The sequence below is a fragment of the Neltuma alba genome, unplaced genomic scaffold, assembly GCF_004799145.2.
Source record: "Neltuma alba isolate B1F8T4 unplaced genomic scaffold, ASM479914v2 tig00012070_pilon, whole genome shotgun sequence".
Classification (NCBI taxonomy): domain Eukaryota; kingdom Viridiplantae; phylum Streptophyta; class Magnoliopsida; order Fabales; family Fabaceae; genus Neltuma; species Neltuma alba.
In genome coordinates, this window is record NW_021636631.1 from 88,530 (window position 1) to 105,191 (window position 16,662).

The 16,662-nt window shown below is 37.6% G+C and overlaps 2 protein-coding genes across 4 annotated transcripts; both read left to right on the plus strand.

The window, feature by feature from the left end:
* Window positions 1-5,746: 5,746 nt before the first annotated feature.
* Window positions 5,747-10,262, plus strand: LOC114721794 (two-component response regulator-like APRR1). The gene is made up of 6 exons (XM_028907654.1): window positions 5,747-6,504; window positions 7,324-7,485; window positions 7,569-7,702; window positions 8,060-8,263; window positions 8,764-8,860; window positions 9,311-10,262. Exons 1-6 carry the CDS (start codon window positions 6,318-6,320, stop codon window positions 10,240-10,242), a joined length of 1,716 nt encoding a protein of 571 aa, XP_028763487.1. The 5' UTR covers window positions 5,747-6,317; the 3' UTR covers window positions 10,243-10,262.
* Window positions 10,263-11,450: 1,188 nt separating this feature from the next.
* Window positions 11,451-14,188, plus strand: LOC114721795 (pentatricopeptide repeat-containing protein At5g61370, mitochondrial-like). Of its 3 annotated transcripts, none has more exons than XM_028907656.1 (2): window positions 11,451-12,448; window positions 12,534-14,188. In XM_028907656.1, exons 1-2 carry the CDS (start codon window positions 12,446-12,448, stop codon window positions 13,989-13,991), a joined length of 1,461 nt encoding a protein of 486 aa, XP_028763489.1. In that variant the 5' UTR covers window positions 11,451-12,445; the 3' UTR covers window positions 13,992-14,188. The 3 variants fall into 3 exon arrangements, with proteins under 3 accessions (XP_028763489.1, XP_028763490.1, XP_028763488.1); XM_028907657.1 differs by having other exon boundaries at window positions 12,636-14,188; XM_028907655.1 differs by having other exon boundaries at window positions 11,451-11,837; window positions 11,929-14,188.
* The last annotated feature ends 2,474 nt before the right edge of the window (window positions 14,189-16,662 follow it).

The window sequence follows — 16,662 nt, forward strand, 5'->3', positions numbered from 1 at the left end:
TAATCTTTGGTCCTTTAAATTTGTGCAAATTTTGGTTTAACTCTTTCATGTTTTAAATCATAAGTTTTGATCTTTCAAAAACAATAATTTAAAATTTTACTAAATTATAGAGAGCAAGGGAAAAAATTTGAAACATTGGTAAACGTGGTCCAAGGCTATTGACTTGTGTTGATTGCATATGGCTACACTAGACATTTTAAGTGAGACTTTCAGAAAAGAGAAATTTAGAAAGAACTCATAAGAAAAACAAACTAGTATTATACAAGGAAATTCTTACAACTCCTTCTGCCTGTAACTAGAGGCAGAGTGGAGTTTATATAGAGGCTTGGTGTCATTACATGACAAAATCCTAATAGTAGATATCATTATGATGGGTAGGTGTTATAATGACTTGTCATTTGATAGTCACAACTACTTCCATAATGACAACTACCTTAATTATTACAAGAAGACGAAATAGATTACAGGACAAACTACTTTAATAAAGTAAAAGTAAATGGCGACATAAAGTAGTTTTCTAGCAGGTCCCCTTTATCTTCTTCATGATAGTGTTTATCTTAGACTTTTGCGGATAGGTTCATGACTAGGGCACAAGTTCATGACACCTTTTAGGTCAGAGTCATCTAAATCATAAAGTCTCCTAGTGCAGTGGAATTCCTCGAGTTTTACGAGCCAGGCCTCATCATCATCTTGGTTAGGATCCTGGGATTCTCCTACAAGAAATGGAAGTTGTGACTGAAAACTTGACTGAGGGAAATGGAGTCTTTCAGGCTGAGTGAGTTGAATATGTGAGTATCTTTGATAAGTCTCTCGGGATGCTTCTATTGAAGGAGCTTGTAACCTATTTGGTGGAGGTCTGATAGCACTCATGATAAAATTTCTTTAAAATTCTTCAAGTGTTGTGTTGCTGGCTTGTGGTGAACTTGGAGGGAAAGGTCCAAGAGAAAGACATGAAGTGTCTTTTCCTGTGTCTAGTTAATTAAGTGCAGTTAATGTTATTCTAATTTTCTCCATTAACAATATTTCATTTTTTGGCTATGAGGGAGTGGTGACCTGGAGAATCAGAAGGTTGTCTACGTAAAGCCTTTGGTCAGCATCCATGCCATAGTTCTTGAAAAAAGTATACAAACAGTTTGGAGGATGGTAAGTCCCAGACATTATGATTCTTGAGCATGCCTGTCAGCAGCAATTTTTATGAGCAACCTTGCCCCATATATGACAGACCGGAAGATTTATGGTAAAAGATCAGTGGATTAGCATGCATATGTTTTGATCAAGCATCATGAACTCTATATAAATCTTAATACTGGGGCTACCTTCTTAATGATCAATTACAAGTTTTGAAAAGCACAATCCAGCATTTCTTTGCCCACTTTTCAAATTTTTAGCTATCCAACTTCCAATCTATGCAGATGTCTTTCCAATCTAACATTGTGATGTATTTGACAGCATCAGTCGTGAACTTCTTATGAAAATTATAATGAATCATTGCAGGAGCCAAATCTGCAATGTTCATCCGCAGCAGGTTGCAGGCTTCTCCAAATGCTGCCGCAAGAAATCAGATTAATTGAAATAATTTTCCTGATGAGGTCTTATCAAATAGGAACGAGAATTGTGTGTCATTATCATCTCCTAGAACCAAATTAAAGAGGAAAATCATCCTATTCTTCCTCTTACGAACTGCAGATCAAGGAGGGTGTATCAGACATGGCCAATCATGACATAGTCCAGCCAGTTCTTTCCGCTTGGGCTCTCTTAGAGAGAAAATGAACAAAAATCCAATGAAATACCCATGAAAGATTTAGATAAGATATCTTCCTCAGCTGCTGTTTCTGAAGTTTGCAGCTGCTGTATTATTGTTTTAGAGCCCTATCATGGCAGAAGCATTGCATAAAGAATGCCCCCTTTCAGATTTGTTTACTAGTCTGGAATCAATTTAAAGAATGTTGATCATGCTGGCCAACTGTGGTTGAGCTTTGTGGTCCATTTGTCAACAGAATGATGTATGGTTCTTGATGCTTGCAAAAGTATTGCAGAGAGAGATTCTTGGCAGCAGGTCAGAATGGAGATCATGAATTACCAGAAAAGATGGCCCCTCTCTATCTCTCTCCCCCCCTGTGCCAGGAATACTCTGGCTACATGATGTGATTTGAAGAAATTTATCCCGTTTTATGGAATATTGGTCCATGTTCCTGGTTTAATCATGTCATAAATAATCGTCACATCGATATTGTGTGAATGCTTTTCTAGTTAGAATGTAAGATATGAGGCTGTAGGATTTTTCGCAGTTAAATTTTGTGAATAGATATATCTTGTAGCTTTAAGAACCAATCAGCTATAGAGAAGTCAATACACAATTCCTCCTTCAGACTTTATTAGCATGAAATCAAGCGCCTTCAAATTGTTCTCCATGGTAGCTTCATTAAAAGTTTTAATCCTAGCAATACAACATAGGATTTTGAGGGACATGGCCATAATGCGGAAGAGATACACCAAACCGAATCACCTGGCACTACGCAAAAAACTTATCTTCAGTGAGTTTGATGCTGCAGAACTTGGTTCCTTTCCATGCCTGGGACATTTGTCTGATGCATTCCTTTCATAACTATCATCAAATGAACTTCCAACGGAGGGGAAAAAAAAAAAAAAAGAAGACAATTCACAGCTAGCATAAGGAAGATTATTATGGGCAATTAAAATGCATGGGCAAAGCAGACTGACAGAGACATAACGATAAGCAGCTTACACAATTAACAGGATTGATTGAATTTTGGCAACTCTGCAAAACTGGTTACATTGTAAGCTTATAATTCATTTGATGTTCACACGTTTTACAGGGGTTAAAACTCAAACCCATTCAGTACAGCAAGGATCAATAAAGTTCCCTCTTTTTGTTTTTCCGAGGTAAGAGCATGGACTTGAAAACTCCACCAAGCCTCCCCCCCCCCCCAAAAAAAAAGAAAGAAGGTTTTTAACTTGTTATCCTTCGCAAATCTTCCCGCTTAACATCAAATCTTTTGCCTCAAGCATGCTGCTAACCCAGAAAGGGAAAAAGGGCATAAAAGTTCCTTGCACACATACTTAGCAAACCAAATTAGGGTCTTAGGACCACGATCCATGCCATCAACGCAATGGCTTTCCTTTTGTCCATATTTTCCTACACAAGCACATGAAAAAGATCAGCACTTCTCACGACCACGCGTTGCGATAAAAGAACGCCCCATTGTCCCATGAAAAATTACCTGATATAATATATTGCGACCTTGTCCTTTAGGTCGTGTTTGAGACTCTACAAGGGAATAGAAAGGCGCATGCATGTCATTCCAATATCGTTTTAAGAGTTTATATATTACCCTGTAACTGTAATTATATCACTTGCCATTCAATTTCTCCATCAATCTCTAGACCTCTGGGTTTCAAGTGGCAAAGGGAATTAATTTTTGTCATTCCAGGTCAGAAGACTAAAGGGGTTTTCAAATTGACCATTTCACTCCTTATTATTCCATCTCTTACCATGTGAACAAACAAAGCTAAGCTCATAAACAATTTGGAAGATACATATCCACGAGAATCTATTCTGGTTTATATGAGGAGGTTAATAATATGACTGTTAGACAGTTGCATGTGAAGCATATAAAAGCTCAGAAAGGGATAAGACCTCATCCATTGTGTTGGAGTGTTCCAGAACCGATTGATATACCTAACAGTGAAACATATACCTAAAAATTTGGTTGACTTGCCATCATGCAAGCATGATGATATGTTGACACATGACACGTGTTTCAACTCGTGGTTGTTTTGGATCTTACTGTATTCTGGAAACAAGATTGAAACATAAGGAAAGCACTTATGAACATTAGTTTGGGATAGAGTTAAGTTTTTGGAGGTGCAATTTTAATTTTCATTGGTCTCTTGACATGTTTCTTTTCTGTTTGGCCAAACTTTTTATTATAGATATAGTAGGTTGGTCATTTTTATCTTTTGCTATTGAGCTGTTTTCAGTGACGACAAAACGTTTGTGGCTTTAAAAAAGAAATAAATAAATTGGAGCCTTTTGTTTTAAAAACAAGTTTTCCGGCTTAACCATCTGAGATAGTTTGATTCAGTTTCATAACACTGCATCTCTATATGACCAGCGATAATTCAATTGGCATAGGATTTCTTTCTTTTGGTTTAGCCCAGGTATCTACTTCCGTTAACAGTAAATAATCCCATCACACTGTAGACTTTTTGAAAAGACTTTAGTTCTGATCACAAGACTCTCTCCATACATATCGCCGGGAATCAAACCCCTGACTAGATGCTTAAAGAATCCGAAGTTTTATGTTGTGAGTAATTAGTTATGTTATTTGAGACAATTTGATTTAGTTAACATTAAAAATAATTTTACTATGTCGTTATATGAAGCATAAGACTTGTTGCTGCTATATTGAAAACTACAACTAAAGCCAGCTAAATAAAGCATGTGGGTGCAGCCAGTTTTTCCTTGTTTTTGAATAACCTAAAAAAGTTTAACGACAAGGAACCAATAATAATAAACATAACATCACTCTCTCCCATAAAAGGAAAAATAGCCCATTATATCATAAAAAGTAAAATGGCCGGGTTCATCGAACTTTCAAAATCAATTTTAACCGATGTATGTCCCAAGGATTCTTTTTTCCTGAACATTTATAAAAATAAATAAATAAATGAAAAGTATTGTAAAATTTTGTTTGGTTCATATAGTAGAAAGAGGGGGAAATGAATTGATGCATACAAATTAAAGAGGGAGAGGGAAGAGACAGAACACAAGAGATGGTGGAAGGGGATAATGATGTTTGATTAAGTTTTGGAAATGAAGGCAAAATGAAATAGACATGAAGTATAAATTTTAAAAGAAAGCACGAGACTTTAATATTTGAGTATTATTGATAATGGAATCAAGATTCCTCCAAACCCAACATGATACCTCATATCCCTTTTTGTTTTCATTTCCAACATTAGAGTTCCTTCTGTACTAAATTGGACCTAAGATTTAGTCAAATTTCCTTTTAAGCCTAAACTGAACTGCTTTATTTTTCCAAAAAGGAAGTGATTAATTCGTCTTTATATTAATTCTTCGCTTAGAGATAAGATAGGACACTTGACCAAAAACATTCTCCACCATAATGCGGCATATGAGTTCTGCTGAAAGTAAAGTGATCTTCACTTTTTAGTCAAAACTATGGTTATTATTCAAACCACTTTTTTATTTTTATTTTGGCAGAAAGTACATATTTCCGAATTAAATAAGCATCTTAACTATTTTCAAACTCCAGTGCTACAGGCCAAAACTTCCTTGCTTGAAGGAATTTTTCAAAAAAACAAATTATAGACACATATTTAAAGATAAGAAGAGTATTTCTTTTGAATAGATTCAAAATAATATTATTTCAAAAAAAATGTGACTTGAACTACTAGCCAAAACAAAAGGAAAGTATGTAATTGACCAAGAATTGGAATTAGGATGAGGCACAAAATCACTTGAAAATCAAAGAAAAGATAAGGTATTTTAGTCACGTTTACTTACCTTAAAAATCTGCATATGACGTGGCTTTCTCGCTATCACTCTCCACTACCAAACAATCTAGTACTTCATCACCACCTTCTCTCTCTCTCTCTGCACTTTCCACGTCATCCCTTCCGACTACTATCTAGGCTCCCCTGCTCCCCGCGCTCACCTTCTCTTCTTTGCCGCATCATATCGTCCACTCCTCCACTGCATCCCATTTCTATTTTATTGAACTCAACTTTAGAAATTTCATATTTTCTTTTTGTACCCGCTATGGTTGCAAATATAAACTGAAAGCTTCCCACTGCATTTTCATGTTAGTCGCCGACGTCTGGCACTGAAAAAAGGTCCTTTTTTTTCCCCTTTTTTCGTTGTCTCTGGTATCGGGCTCTCCCCCACTCCACTTCTTTTGATTCACCCAGTTTCAGTGCTTGAAGTTTTACCGTTTAAGGATGGGGCTTACGTGCGCCACCGCGCGCAATTGGATGGCTATTGAACAGCTTTGCGCCATGGCGTATGTTTGAGTGCGAGTATGGGACACCTGCACGGATATGTTTTAATCCATCAATGGGTTTCCGACGGATCACCTTTTTGCTGTCGTTATTCTGGTGTTGGGGGAAATAAAGCCAATGTACGTTCTCTAATATTGGCTTTTTGACGTTGTGGAAGATGAAATACTTCATCTACGACGGCATTTTGAGCTGAGGGTGTTGCTGTGATTGTCATTCCAATTTTCCTGGTTGATGGTTTCTAAAGCTCTGCTTTGAGGAGTCAACTGAGGTTTATGAGTAGTTCGAACTATATGGAGATTGAAGGCTTTGATTTGAACAAAGTCTATGCTAATGCTGGAAATCATAGCAAGAGGGCTGATGATCTCATTGATAGAAGCAAAGTGAAAATATTGTTGTGCGATAATGATACCAAGAGTTCGGAAGAGGTTCTAACGCTTCTTTCGGGATGTTCTTATCAAGGTATAACTTTGAATATTTAGTTCTGTCACTTCTTCTTTTGATACTGTGTTGATATTTTGTAGTTGGTGAGTGGGTATAGCATTTGAACTTGCCGTTGTCATCACCTTGATTTATATGCATTTCAACTAAGATGTAATAAGAAATCATTAATAGATAGGTAGAGGAATATACCTAAATTTTAAATTTACATTTCTTGCTCCGCAAGCTAACTATGTCTCCAAACGCTCTGTAACTAATTTTCTGGGTTTTTAAACAGTCAATAATAGGAAAATCAGAAATTGTCATTGCTGATGCTAAACATTCAATTTTGTAACGGACTTCTGCTGTCTATCCTAATCTTTGTTATTGCTTCTTGAATTGACTCGATGTTCGATGGAGTTTGATCATGTTTGTTCATATGGTGATATATAAAACCATTACGTATGAATATTAAATGAAAGATAACACTAAGAGAAGATTTTAGTTGCCATCCAAAAGACTCATATAAGCATGTACAGGAGAGGGGAATCCCCTTCAGCAAATTTTGGAAACCTGAAAAGTGTGAAATTGGCTCAGGTCCTCTTGTTTTAAGGCCCAACTTTTATCTTAAAAATTTGAAAGTGTGAACATTTAAGGAACCAACGTAATGCTCCCTTCTTCCTCCTCCCTTTTAACCTTTTATCAGTGAAAACTGAAAATGCCTCAAGGGTGGTGATATCATTTTAGACATTCTGCTTCCTACTGCAGTATACAATTTGTCTCGCATATTGTGAACTTAGTACAATTCATGGCCTGCTTGGCGGGATTATCCATAAAACTCTGGATCTTTATGCTTTACAGTTACTTCAGTAAGCTCTCCAAGGCAGGTAATTGATGTACTGAATGCAGAGGCGCAAGATATTGATGTCATACTAGCTGAAGTTGACCTTCCAATGAAGAAGGGCATGAAGATGTTGAAGTACATTGCACGAAACAAAGATTTGCATCGAATTCCTGTTATAAGTAAGCTTTGGTTTTGTTATATTTTGAAGCCAATAAAATCATACTATGTTCCTCATTCATATTTTGATTTTCTTTTTCATAAGTGACGTCAGCACACCATGAGGTATCCATTGTTATGAAGTGTTTGAGACTTGGAGCAGCAGACTATCTAATAAAGCCTTTACGCTCTAATGAACTATTAAATTTGTGGACACACATGTGGAGAAGGAGGCGCATGGTTTGTATTGCACTACTTCTCCCCATTTTAGTGTTTCTTTTTTTTCCCCCTAGTTTATTGGTATGTCAATCTCCACCTACTGCAGCAAAATGGAGAAATCAGAGATGGATGCTGAGACTAACTTGCTTGTGGACTTTTTAGCATCTCTAATACATGCTCTCTGCTTTAATTAAACCATCACAGCCATTAAATTAAATGAAGAAAATTATGCATGAAAATATAGAGATGTGTTGGGGTGGCATCTTCCCTTCACTCTAGCCTGATAATTTTTCTGTTTGTATTAGGTTAAACACAGCTTAGATTTTTTTTTTTTTTCCCAAGTTGATTTTAAACTGTGTTTTATTTCCATTCTGGCAGCTTGGTCTGACAGAGAAGAACATAATGAACTATAATTTTGATCTAGTAGCATCGGCCATAATGAACTATGATTCTGATCTGGTAGCATCAGACCCTGGAGATGGTAATACAACCAGTACCGCCTTGTTCTCAGATGATACAGAAGACAAGTCCAACAGGAGCACTAATCCGGAGGCAGGAATGTTAATCCAGCGGCAAGATGAGGTGATTGTTTACAAAACAATACTAAAGTGATGAAAGAATGAAAATAACCAATGGCTTAATCATGCGTGATATATTGATATGCTTGTGGACCATGGTTAACTTAAATTTACTGGATTATACAAAATAATTGTGGTTGGTGTGTGTTTTAAAACAATGTTCAGTTATGTTGCCAATGTAATCCTTTTGTGAACTTCAGTATTAATGTCATAGTTTTCATTCTGCCATCGATGGCAAAAAGGGACAAACTGGATCAAATTTGAATGCTACTGATGAGATTGCATTATGAAGCTCCAAAGTCAAAGGTTCAGTAAAATTCTGGGTAAACGCAATGGCCTATTGTGCATGGGCATGGAAATCATAATCAAAATTATAAGAAAGTTACAATGTTAAAACTTTTGCAGGCCAGATACTAGTGTTTTAGCATTGAGCTGAGAGATTGTTATATAGCTGCAAATAACTGTCGATAATGATGTCTAGTCATATATGGTTTCCCTTTTCAGTCTAAAGGTGCTGCTGCTGATGCTCCTGAGAAGCCCCCGGCTGGCCATGCATCAGATTATTTGCTTGGTGTGCCTGGAATTAGTGATCACCAGACAAGTTTGTTCCTTATCTTATGACAACTATCAATTTCCGAGATCTAAAATTATACGACTTTCTGGCATTATAAATTTGAAGCATTTATGTAACCCAAAAAAAAAAGAAAAGAAAAACGAAGCATTTGGTGCAGCACCCTTCCAGTTACTATGGTATTGGAATGCATATTAGAGTACATAAATAAAAGAGAAAATGGATGATAAATATAGGTTTCCTACTCACTTCCAGCCAAATACAATTTCTTGAGCTAAGGGGCAGCTCTGCAGCATCCTTAGTGTCATTATGCACCTCATGCTTTGTTTTCAGAAGAAAAAGTTTGCTTTCCTAAGCGTCTCTGTAAATTTTAAGTCAAAAGAAAAGGGCTTTTTGAGTTCCTAAGGATGAATATGGTTTGTACGGAAGCTTCTTTTTCAGTTGCATTATCTTCTCCCTGACTTTGCTATAATCATGTAGGGCACTGTTCTTCAGGACCAAAGAAGAGTGGACTAAGGATTGGGGAATCATCGGCCTTCTTTAGTTATGTTAAAACAACCATGCAAAAGAGCAACTTGGAAGGGATTCCTCAAGCTCAGAGTAACGCTGCTACGCAACTGAGGATGGAAGACATGCATCAAACTTGTCCACGAGGGGTTTATGACCTTAAAACACATGAAAATAGAGTGCCAAGTGAGAGACCTAATAAAGATTATTTACCCAGCAGCATTAGTAATGCTGATTCTTTCTCCGTTGACAATTCTTCTGCTCCACCCGCTTCCATGGGAGCTCTAAATCAAAAGAACTTAAATGAACATTTACCACAGGATGTTATCTGTATCAGAAATGGAAGTCATATTCCTGAGACTGAAGTACCTGGTACTCCTTCCCATCATGCTCATCCACATTATATTTCAGGGTTCTTCAATCACCTTCTGATGCTATCCTCAGCGCCAATGTATCCTAAGAATCACCAGGACCAACAGAATCATGCTAGTTGGATAACTTCCTTGCCATATTACCCCATGACTATATGCTTACAACCTGGTCAGACGTCCTCAGCTCATTCACGGCCATCATTTGGAAGTTCAGGTTCATCCAAAGCAAAAGTGGATGTAGTTGATAGAAGAGCAGAAGCATTGATGAAGTTCAGAAAGAAAAGGAAAGAACGATGCTTTGATAAGAAAATTAGGTATGTCAATCGGAAGCAGCTTGCTGAAAGGCGACCTCGGGTGAGGGGACAGTTTGCGAAAAAGTTGAACGGAGTCACTGTTGATCTTAATGGACAACCTGCTTCCATTGACTATGATGAAGAGGAGGAGGAGGACGATGATGAAGAGAACAATGTGAGAGATTCATCTCCTGAAGATGCTCGAGAATGCAGAATCTCTGCTTTGAGCGAGGACCCTTAATCTGGCATCACATTGCCATGCATGGGGACCTCCACTGATCCTTGTTTCATGGGAAATTGTTGCCTCTTCATTGATTAATGACCATGTGCATGCTGTGTCAGTGTTGCTGATACATTGTGCAAAAGTTTTTCCTCCTGCCATTTGCATCTGATGTGATCCAAAGTTTCATGTGTTTGATTCAAAATGTTAGAGCGGAGTGTGACTGCTTATGTCCACGGAGCTATGAATGGCCAGAGAATAACTGTTAAATAACAAATATTACAACTATATCAAAAGTTAAAAGGCCTATCTCCTCTCCATTTTTGTTTGCACAGAGTATAGCGTAAACTAAACGAAGTCAGGATGCCAACTGGGTGAATCCTCTGGGGAAAATCTGATGGCTAGGTTGGATCCAACTTGAAACATTTGAGGTGGAAGTGATAGTCCAATGATGAGGATGATGATGATTATTACTACAGAAAGACTCGGCACCAGAAATGGAAAAATAAGCTTTGGTTGCGAATCAACCTGATATAACTTCTCAAGAGTGATACCACCAAAAAAAAAAAAACAGAACAAAAACTTCTCAGGAGAATCAAGGAACTGATTTTTATTTTTATTTTTTTAACCAAAGCATAGTAGAAAATTCTTTTGCTCACATGAAAGATGAAACAACGCAAATGGCGATCATCGCGTGTTAGAGAGAGGTGTATTTGTCCACGCTAGCCCCCCAAAAAAAGATGCTTTTAGAATGGTATCAATGACTTAAAATTCGAATTAATTAAGCCAAGTTTAGCTAGAAATCCAATAAATTAGTCGCAACTCCAGAGTCATTCGACTATTAAACTTGGCTTGGGAAAAATCAGTTAAATTGATAAAATAAGTTTAAAATCCAATTTTGCTCTCTGTGTATGTGGAAATTTCTTCTCTTTTTACACGTATCTTTTGTTGGAGACAATCCAAGACACTGTGGATACCAATATGGGCCCCTTCTGCTGAAACCAATTACTTTTTGTCGATTTTTTTTTGGGCAATAATGTCCTTCTAAAATTTGCAAGACATATTAATAATGCCTTGAGCGCTCAGGGCAAAAAAATGCCCTGACGTTACTCAACGTTGCCTTTCACCATTAATGATAGGTGTCCCTCAACATGCCACCTCATCATCATCTTCGCCTGGCTCTTTCCCACCTTCACTCCCATGTTCATCACGGACCAACTCAAAAGATGCGAGTGGATGCTGAGGAAATCTGCTACAAATGTTCCTCACAATACACGTCCAAGTTTATGACATGGAAAGCAAACAAAATTTGCGCTCCTCGCTGGCCAAAATATAAAATCTGTCCTCACCCCCGGGCATGGACATTGTCCCACCCCTGACAAGGCGGACGCCGATGCCGACCCCGTCGCCGGCGAAATACCTGTAATCGATCTCTCCCTCGAGAACCAAAAGTTGGTCTCTCAGGTCGGCAGTGAACCAATCGGGGTACTACGACGGCGAGCGGTGTACGATTATCTTGTTAAAAACTCTCTGGAAGTTCCAATTTCTCCTCATCTCGAAGACCAGGAAACGAAGACAATCACCATTCGATTGCCCCACTACCCACCTGAATTCTGGTAATGTTAACAGTATTATCTCAGAAAACTTTACACAGATTTTCATTTTCATTTTCTTAATAACTACCAGTATAAAATTGTGTATATATAGGGAGACATTGGAAGAGTATGGTCGTGAAATGGACAAGTTGGCATAGAAGTTACTGGAGCTTGTTGCGCTGAGCTTGGGCTTAGCAGCTCAGAGATTCCATGAAGCGAGGCAGAAGTGTACCGGATTAATATTTTATTAATTAATATACCATACATATTTTCCCTCACTTTTTGCGGCTCTTTATAGGCATAGCTACATTCCACCGACAACCCCCACACGATCAGTCGATGTCGATCACATCCGAATATATAGATCTTTTGTTGACTTTTTGTTGCCTGCCATGTCTTGGCCCATTACTCACTTGCATTTTGAACCCTGTAGTGCGCGTCTCTTCGTTCTTGTCTTCTCTGTATTGGGTACTCTGCTAGGTCTCACTTCTGTTTCATACCGGCTGCCATGACTGCTATGAAAACTTTGTGGTGCAGGACGAAACCCTCTTTCAATTATGCGCTCCCTGTGTGTGTGTGTGTGTGTGTGTGTGTGTGTGTGTGTTTCTCTTTCCAAGATTCATTGAACTATGGTAACTTCTTCTTTTCTCTTCACTAGTCCTCGCAACCAGGAGATGCGCGCAAACTGTTTGTTGATATTCTCAAATGAAATCAAAGATGCATGTCGTGCTGAACTCTGCCTTGAAACGCTTTACACTTCACAGAATGAATGTACAGAATTCCAGACTACTTTCAATCTCTCTCTGCTCTACTTTGCAGCCTGTATCTGCACCGCCTCAGTGGCGAGAGCTCCGCAGCATTATAATGTCAAATAGTGGTGGACTGGATGACCTGGAATTGAGTCTGAATAAGTTTAAGGATTCTTTAACTTCGTCTCTTGTTGCTCAGACTATTGAGGATTGTAAATATGAGGCACAAACCAGAAGACTGCTTAGGTTTTTCTTATGGTCTAGCAAGAATTTGAATTGCAATTTGGAAGACAGGGACTATAACTATGCTCTTAGACTTTTCGCTGAAAAGAAAGACCACATAGCAATGGGTATCTTGGTTGGGGATCTTAAGAAGGAGGGTCGAGTCATGGATGCTCATACTTTTGGTCTTGTGGCTGAGACTTTGGTTAAATTGGGAAAAGAAGATGAGGCATTGGGTATTTTCAAGAACTTGGACAAGCACAAGTGTCCTCAGGATGAATTCACAGTCACTGCTATCGTCAGTGCCCTTTGCTCCAAAGGGCATGCTAAGAAGGCCGAAGGTGTAATTTTGCATCACAAAGACAAGATCGCAGGTGTAATGCCTTGCATTTATCGAAGTCTTCTTCATGGTTGGTCTGTGCAGAGGAATGTGAAGGAAGCTCGAAAAGTTATCCAACAGATGAAGTCAGATGGGTTTATCCCAGATTTGTTTTGTTACAACACATTTCTCAGGTGCCTTTCTGAGCGCAACCTGAGGCATAATCCTTCAGGACTTGTACCTGAAGCTTTGAATGTGATGATGGAGATGAGATCTTACAAGATTTCCATGACCTCAATTAGTTACAACATAGTGCTTTCTTGCTTGGGGAGGGCTAGAAGAGTCAAGGAATCGTGTCGAATTCTTGAAACGATGAAAACTTCTGGGTGTGCTCCAGATTGGGTTAGCTATTATCTTGTGGCTAAGGTGTTGTTTCTGAGTGGGAGATTTGGCAAGGGAAGAGCAATAGTGGATCAGATGATCAGCGAAGGCTTAGTACCAAACTGCAAGTTCTATTACAGTTTGATTGGCATTCTTTGCGGAGTTGAGAGGGTTAATTATGCTCTTGAATTGTTTGAAATAATGAAGAGAAGCTCATCGGGCGGTTATGGACCTGTTTATGATGTGCTCATTCCAAAGCTTTGTAGAGGAGGACAATTTGAGAAAGGAAGGGAGCTCTGGGATGAAGCTATACGCATGGGCATCGCTCTTCAGTGCTCGGAGGATGTTTTGGATCCTTCAGTAACAGAAGTTTTCAAACCCACGAGGCCAGAAAAAATTATCCTCTTGGACAGCTCAAAAGCTAAGCCTCCAAAGAAAGCTAGAACTACAAAACGTTTGGGGAAACAAAGGAGTATGAAGAAAAAGAAGAAAAAGAAATCATAGTACTACTTAATTGGTATGAAGTCCTAGTTACACTTGGGATCATTGCTGCAATTTAATTATCATTAAATAGATTATAATACAGTGGGATCCTACTTTTATTGAATTGTATGCCTATTTGTTGTTGGATCTTATGCCTTCCTTGATAATATATGTTCATGTTCTATCTTTGCTTGATAATGCGTTATTTCAGTTGAACAGCCCATTATTCACTTTCAACGTTGACCGGTGACACCGTGTTTTATCAGTTCAATGTCGGATTTGAGTTGGAATTTCATCTTGGAACTTGGCCGGTGACACCGCGTTATCTTAATGCTGATATCATTTTCAACGTTTAACTAATTGAAACTGTACGAGAGAGACATGATTCACCTTGGTCAAATTCTTGGAATCATGATTTTGAGGTTCTAGGATTTCATTAAATTCCTTTCATAAGCAGAAATTCCTAAATTCATCTAATTGATTAAAATCAATATTCTAATTATTAGATCCAGAAAAACTACACTTGTAATCGTGACTCAATAATAATTTATCATTAATAATCAATAAAATATTGTAAAAATATTATCTCTATTATTTTCCATCATGCAACCACACAGATAAAAAAATTTGTAATCCAGCTAAGGTAATTTTAACGCAATAAAATAATAATGATAATATAACTCCAAATATATACGTGTGTTTTAGCAAATCAACATTTTCTTATTTGTTTAGGGTCATCTGCTATCCCATAAATCATGTTTCATTTGTATGATAATTCCATTTCTTTTTGCCCCCCCTATTTTCTTACATATGAAGTGCTCCGACCAACATAGTTCGTTTAAAATAAAAACAAAAATACCATAAATTAGGTAAATATTAATAACGCTATAACAGGATAAAATAAAACTTGCTAAAAAAGACAAAAATTTAAGGGAAAATTGCAAATAAAGACCCTCCAATATATAAAATAGCTATCAGGGACCCTGAATTTGGAAAATAGCTTCAAAGGACCCGGTCTCAAATTGCAAATATGAAATGATGGTAGAATGTCCAAAATGCCCTCTGCTTTTCTCTCTTTCTTCCTCTCCAGATCATCTTCTTCCCGACCTTGCCTCCTCATTTTCCTCTCTCTCTTCGTTCTCTCTTTCCTCTCCAAGTTTCCTTCCCTCTCCTCACTCTTTTCCCAGAGTATATGGAACTCCCAATGTCTTTCGGTGGTCCTCTCCTCATTGTCATCTCCGTCACCTTCTTCTTATCTTGCTTACCTGCTCTTTCGTCAACAATGAAGCCTCTTCCATCATTCTCTCTGTTGCTGTGGAAGGAGAGGAGAGTCAGGAGTTTGAGGGAGAGTGACAGTCATTTGTAATGCTTGTAATGTTTGCTTGCAATGTGTGCGGTGATTGCTTGGTGCTGAGACAATGCCCAATAAATCTGGATTTTTATTCTTCATTTGTATTTTGATTTTCAGCTTGTGTTCGCAATTGAAAATAACGAGTTTGATAAGTTGTTGAAAATAACAAGTTGACAAGTTCTGATACCCAGTTCACGACAAGTTCAGTAATGCGAATAACAAGTTTAGCAAGGCGAATAACAACTTCTGATAAGCAATTCATAGAAATTCGAGTTTCTCTGTTAAAATGACAGCATTTTCAGATTTCTTTAGCAGATGACAAGTTCTGATACACAATTCATGACAAGTTTAGTAAGGCGAATGACAACTTCTGATAAGCAATTCATAGAAATTTGAGTTTCTGTGTTAAAATGACAGGTTCCCAGTAGGTTTTCATACTTTTTCCTGTTAAAATGACTGGATTTCCACATTGATTTATCAAAATGACAGGTTTATAATAGAAAATGACAAGTTTTCATAAGATCTTTATGCTTTTTTTTGCTGGAATTACAATTTGCACATTTCTGACAGCAACAACTTCTGATAAATACGAAATGACAAGTTCAGAATGAAAAATGACAAGTTAAGTATAGCAAATGACAAGTTCCCACAATGTTTTCATACATTTAATACTTTTTCTGCTAAAATTACAATTTGCACATGTCTAACAGCACCCACTTCTGATAATTGCAAACAAGCTCTAAATTGTGAAAATCAAGTATGATGATTGTATTTCGGTGGAAAAATAGATCAAGGTGTGGCATGTGAGGAACAAACGAGCCCTAAATACAGTGCTAAACGAATAAAGTTCTCGCTTTATATGTAGAATTTGATGGTTTCTTGTTCATATGATATGGCAATTTATAATTGGGATTTCATGGTTGAGGATGCACTTGTGAGTGGATATGATCATCGTAGTGCATTTGCCACTGGTGTTGATATGAGCATGCTTCTTGAGGGGCTTATGAGAGTTCTGGTGCTATAGTTTTATACATTAGGAGGAAATGAGAGGTGAAGTTGATGATGAAAGATGTTAATCAGAAGTGGTTGCTGTCAGAAATCTGAACATTGTTATTTCAGTAGAGAAATTTACATTTGTATGAAAACGTGATGGGAACTTGTCATTTTACATACTTAATTTGTCATGCGCTATTGTGGACTTGTCATTTATTGTTTATCAAAAGTGATTGCTATCAGCAATGTGCAAATTGTAATCCCACCAGAAAAAGTATGAAAATGTATGAAAACATTATGGGAATTTGTCACTTGCCATACTTAACTTGTCATTTTCCATTATGAACT

Coding starts and splice junctions, on each gene's coding strand:
- LOC114721794 (XM_028907654.1), top strand. CDS start 6,318: ATGAGTAGTTCGAACTATATGGAGATTGAAGGCTTTGATTTGAACAAA. Junction 6,505..7,323: donor TTCGGGATGTTCTTATCAAG/GTATAACTTTGA, acceptor TATGCTTTACAG/TTACTTCAGTAAGCTCTCCA. Junction 8,861..9,310: donor AATTAGTGATCACCAGACAA/GTTTGTTCCTTA, acceptor ATAATCATGTAG/GGCACTGTTCTTCAGGACCA.
- LOC114721795 (XM_028907655.1), top strand. CDS start 12,522: ATGAAATCAAAGATGCATGTCGTGCTGAACTCTGCCTTGAAACGCTTT.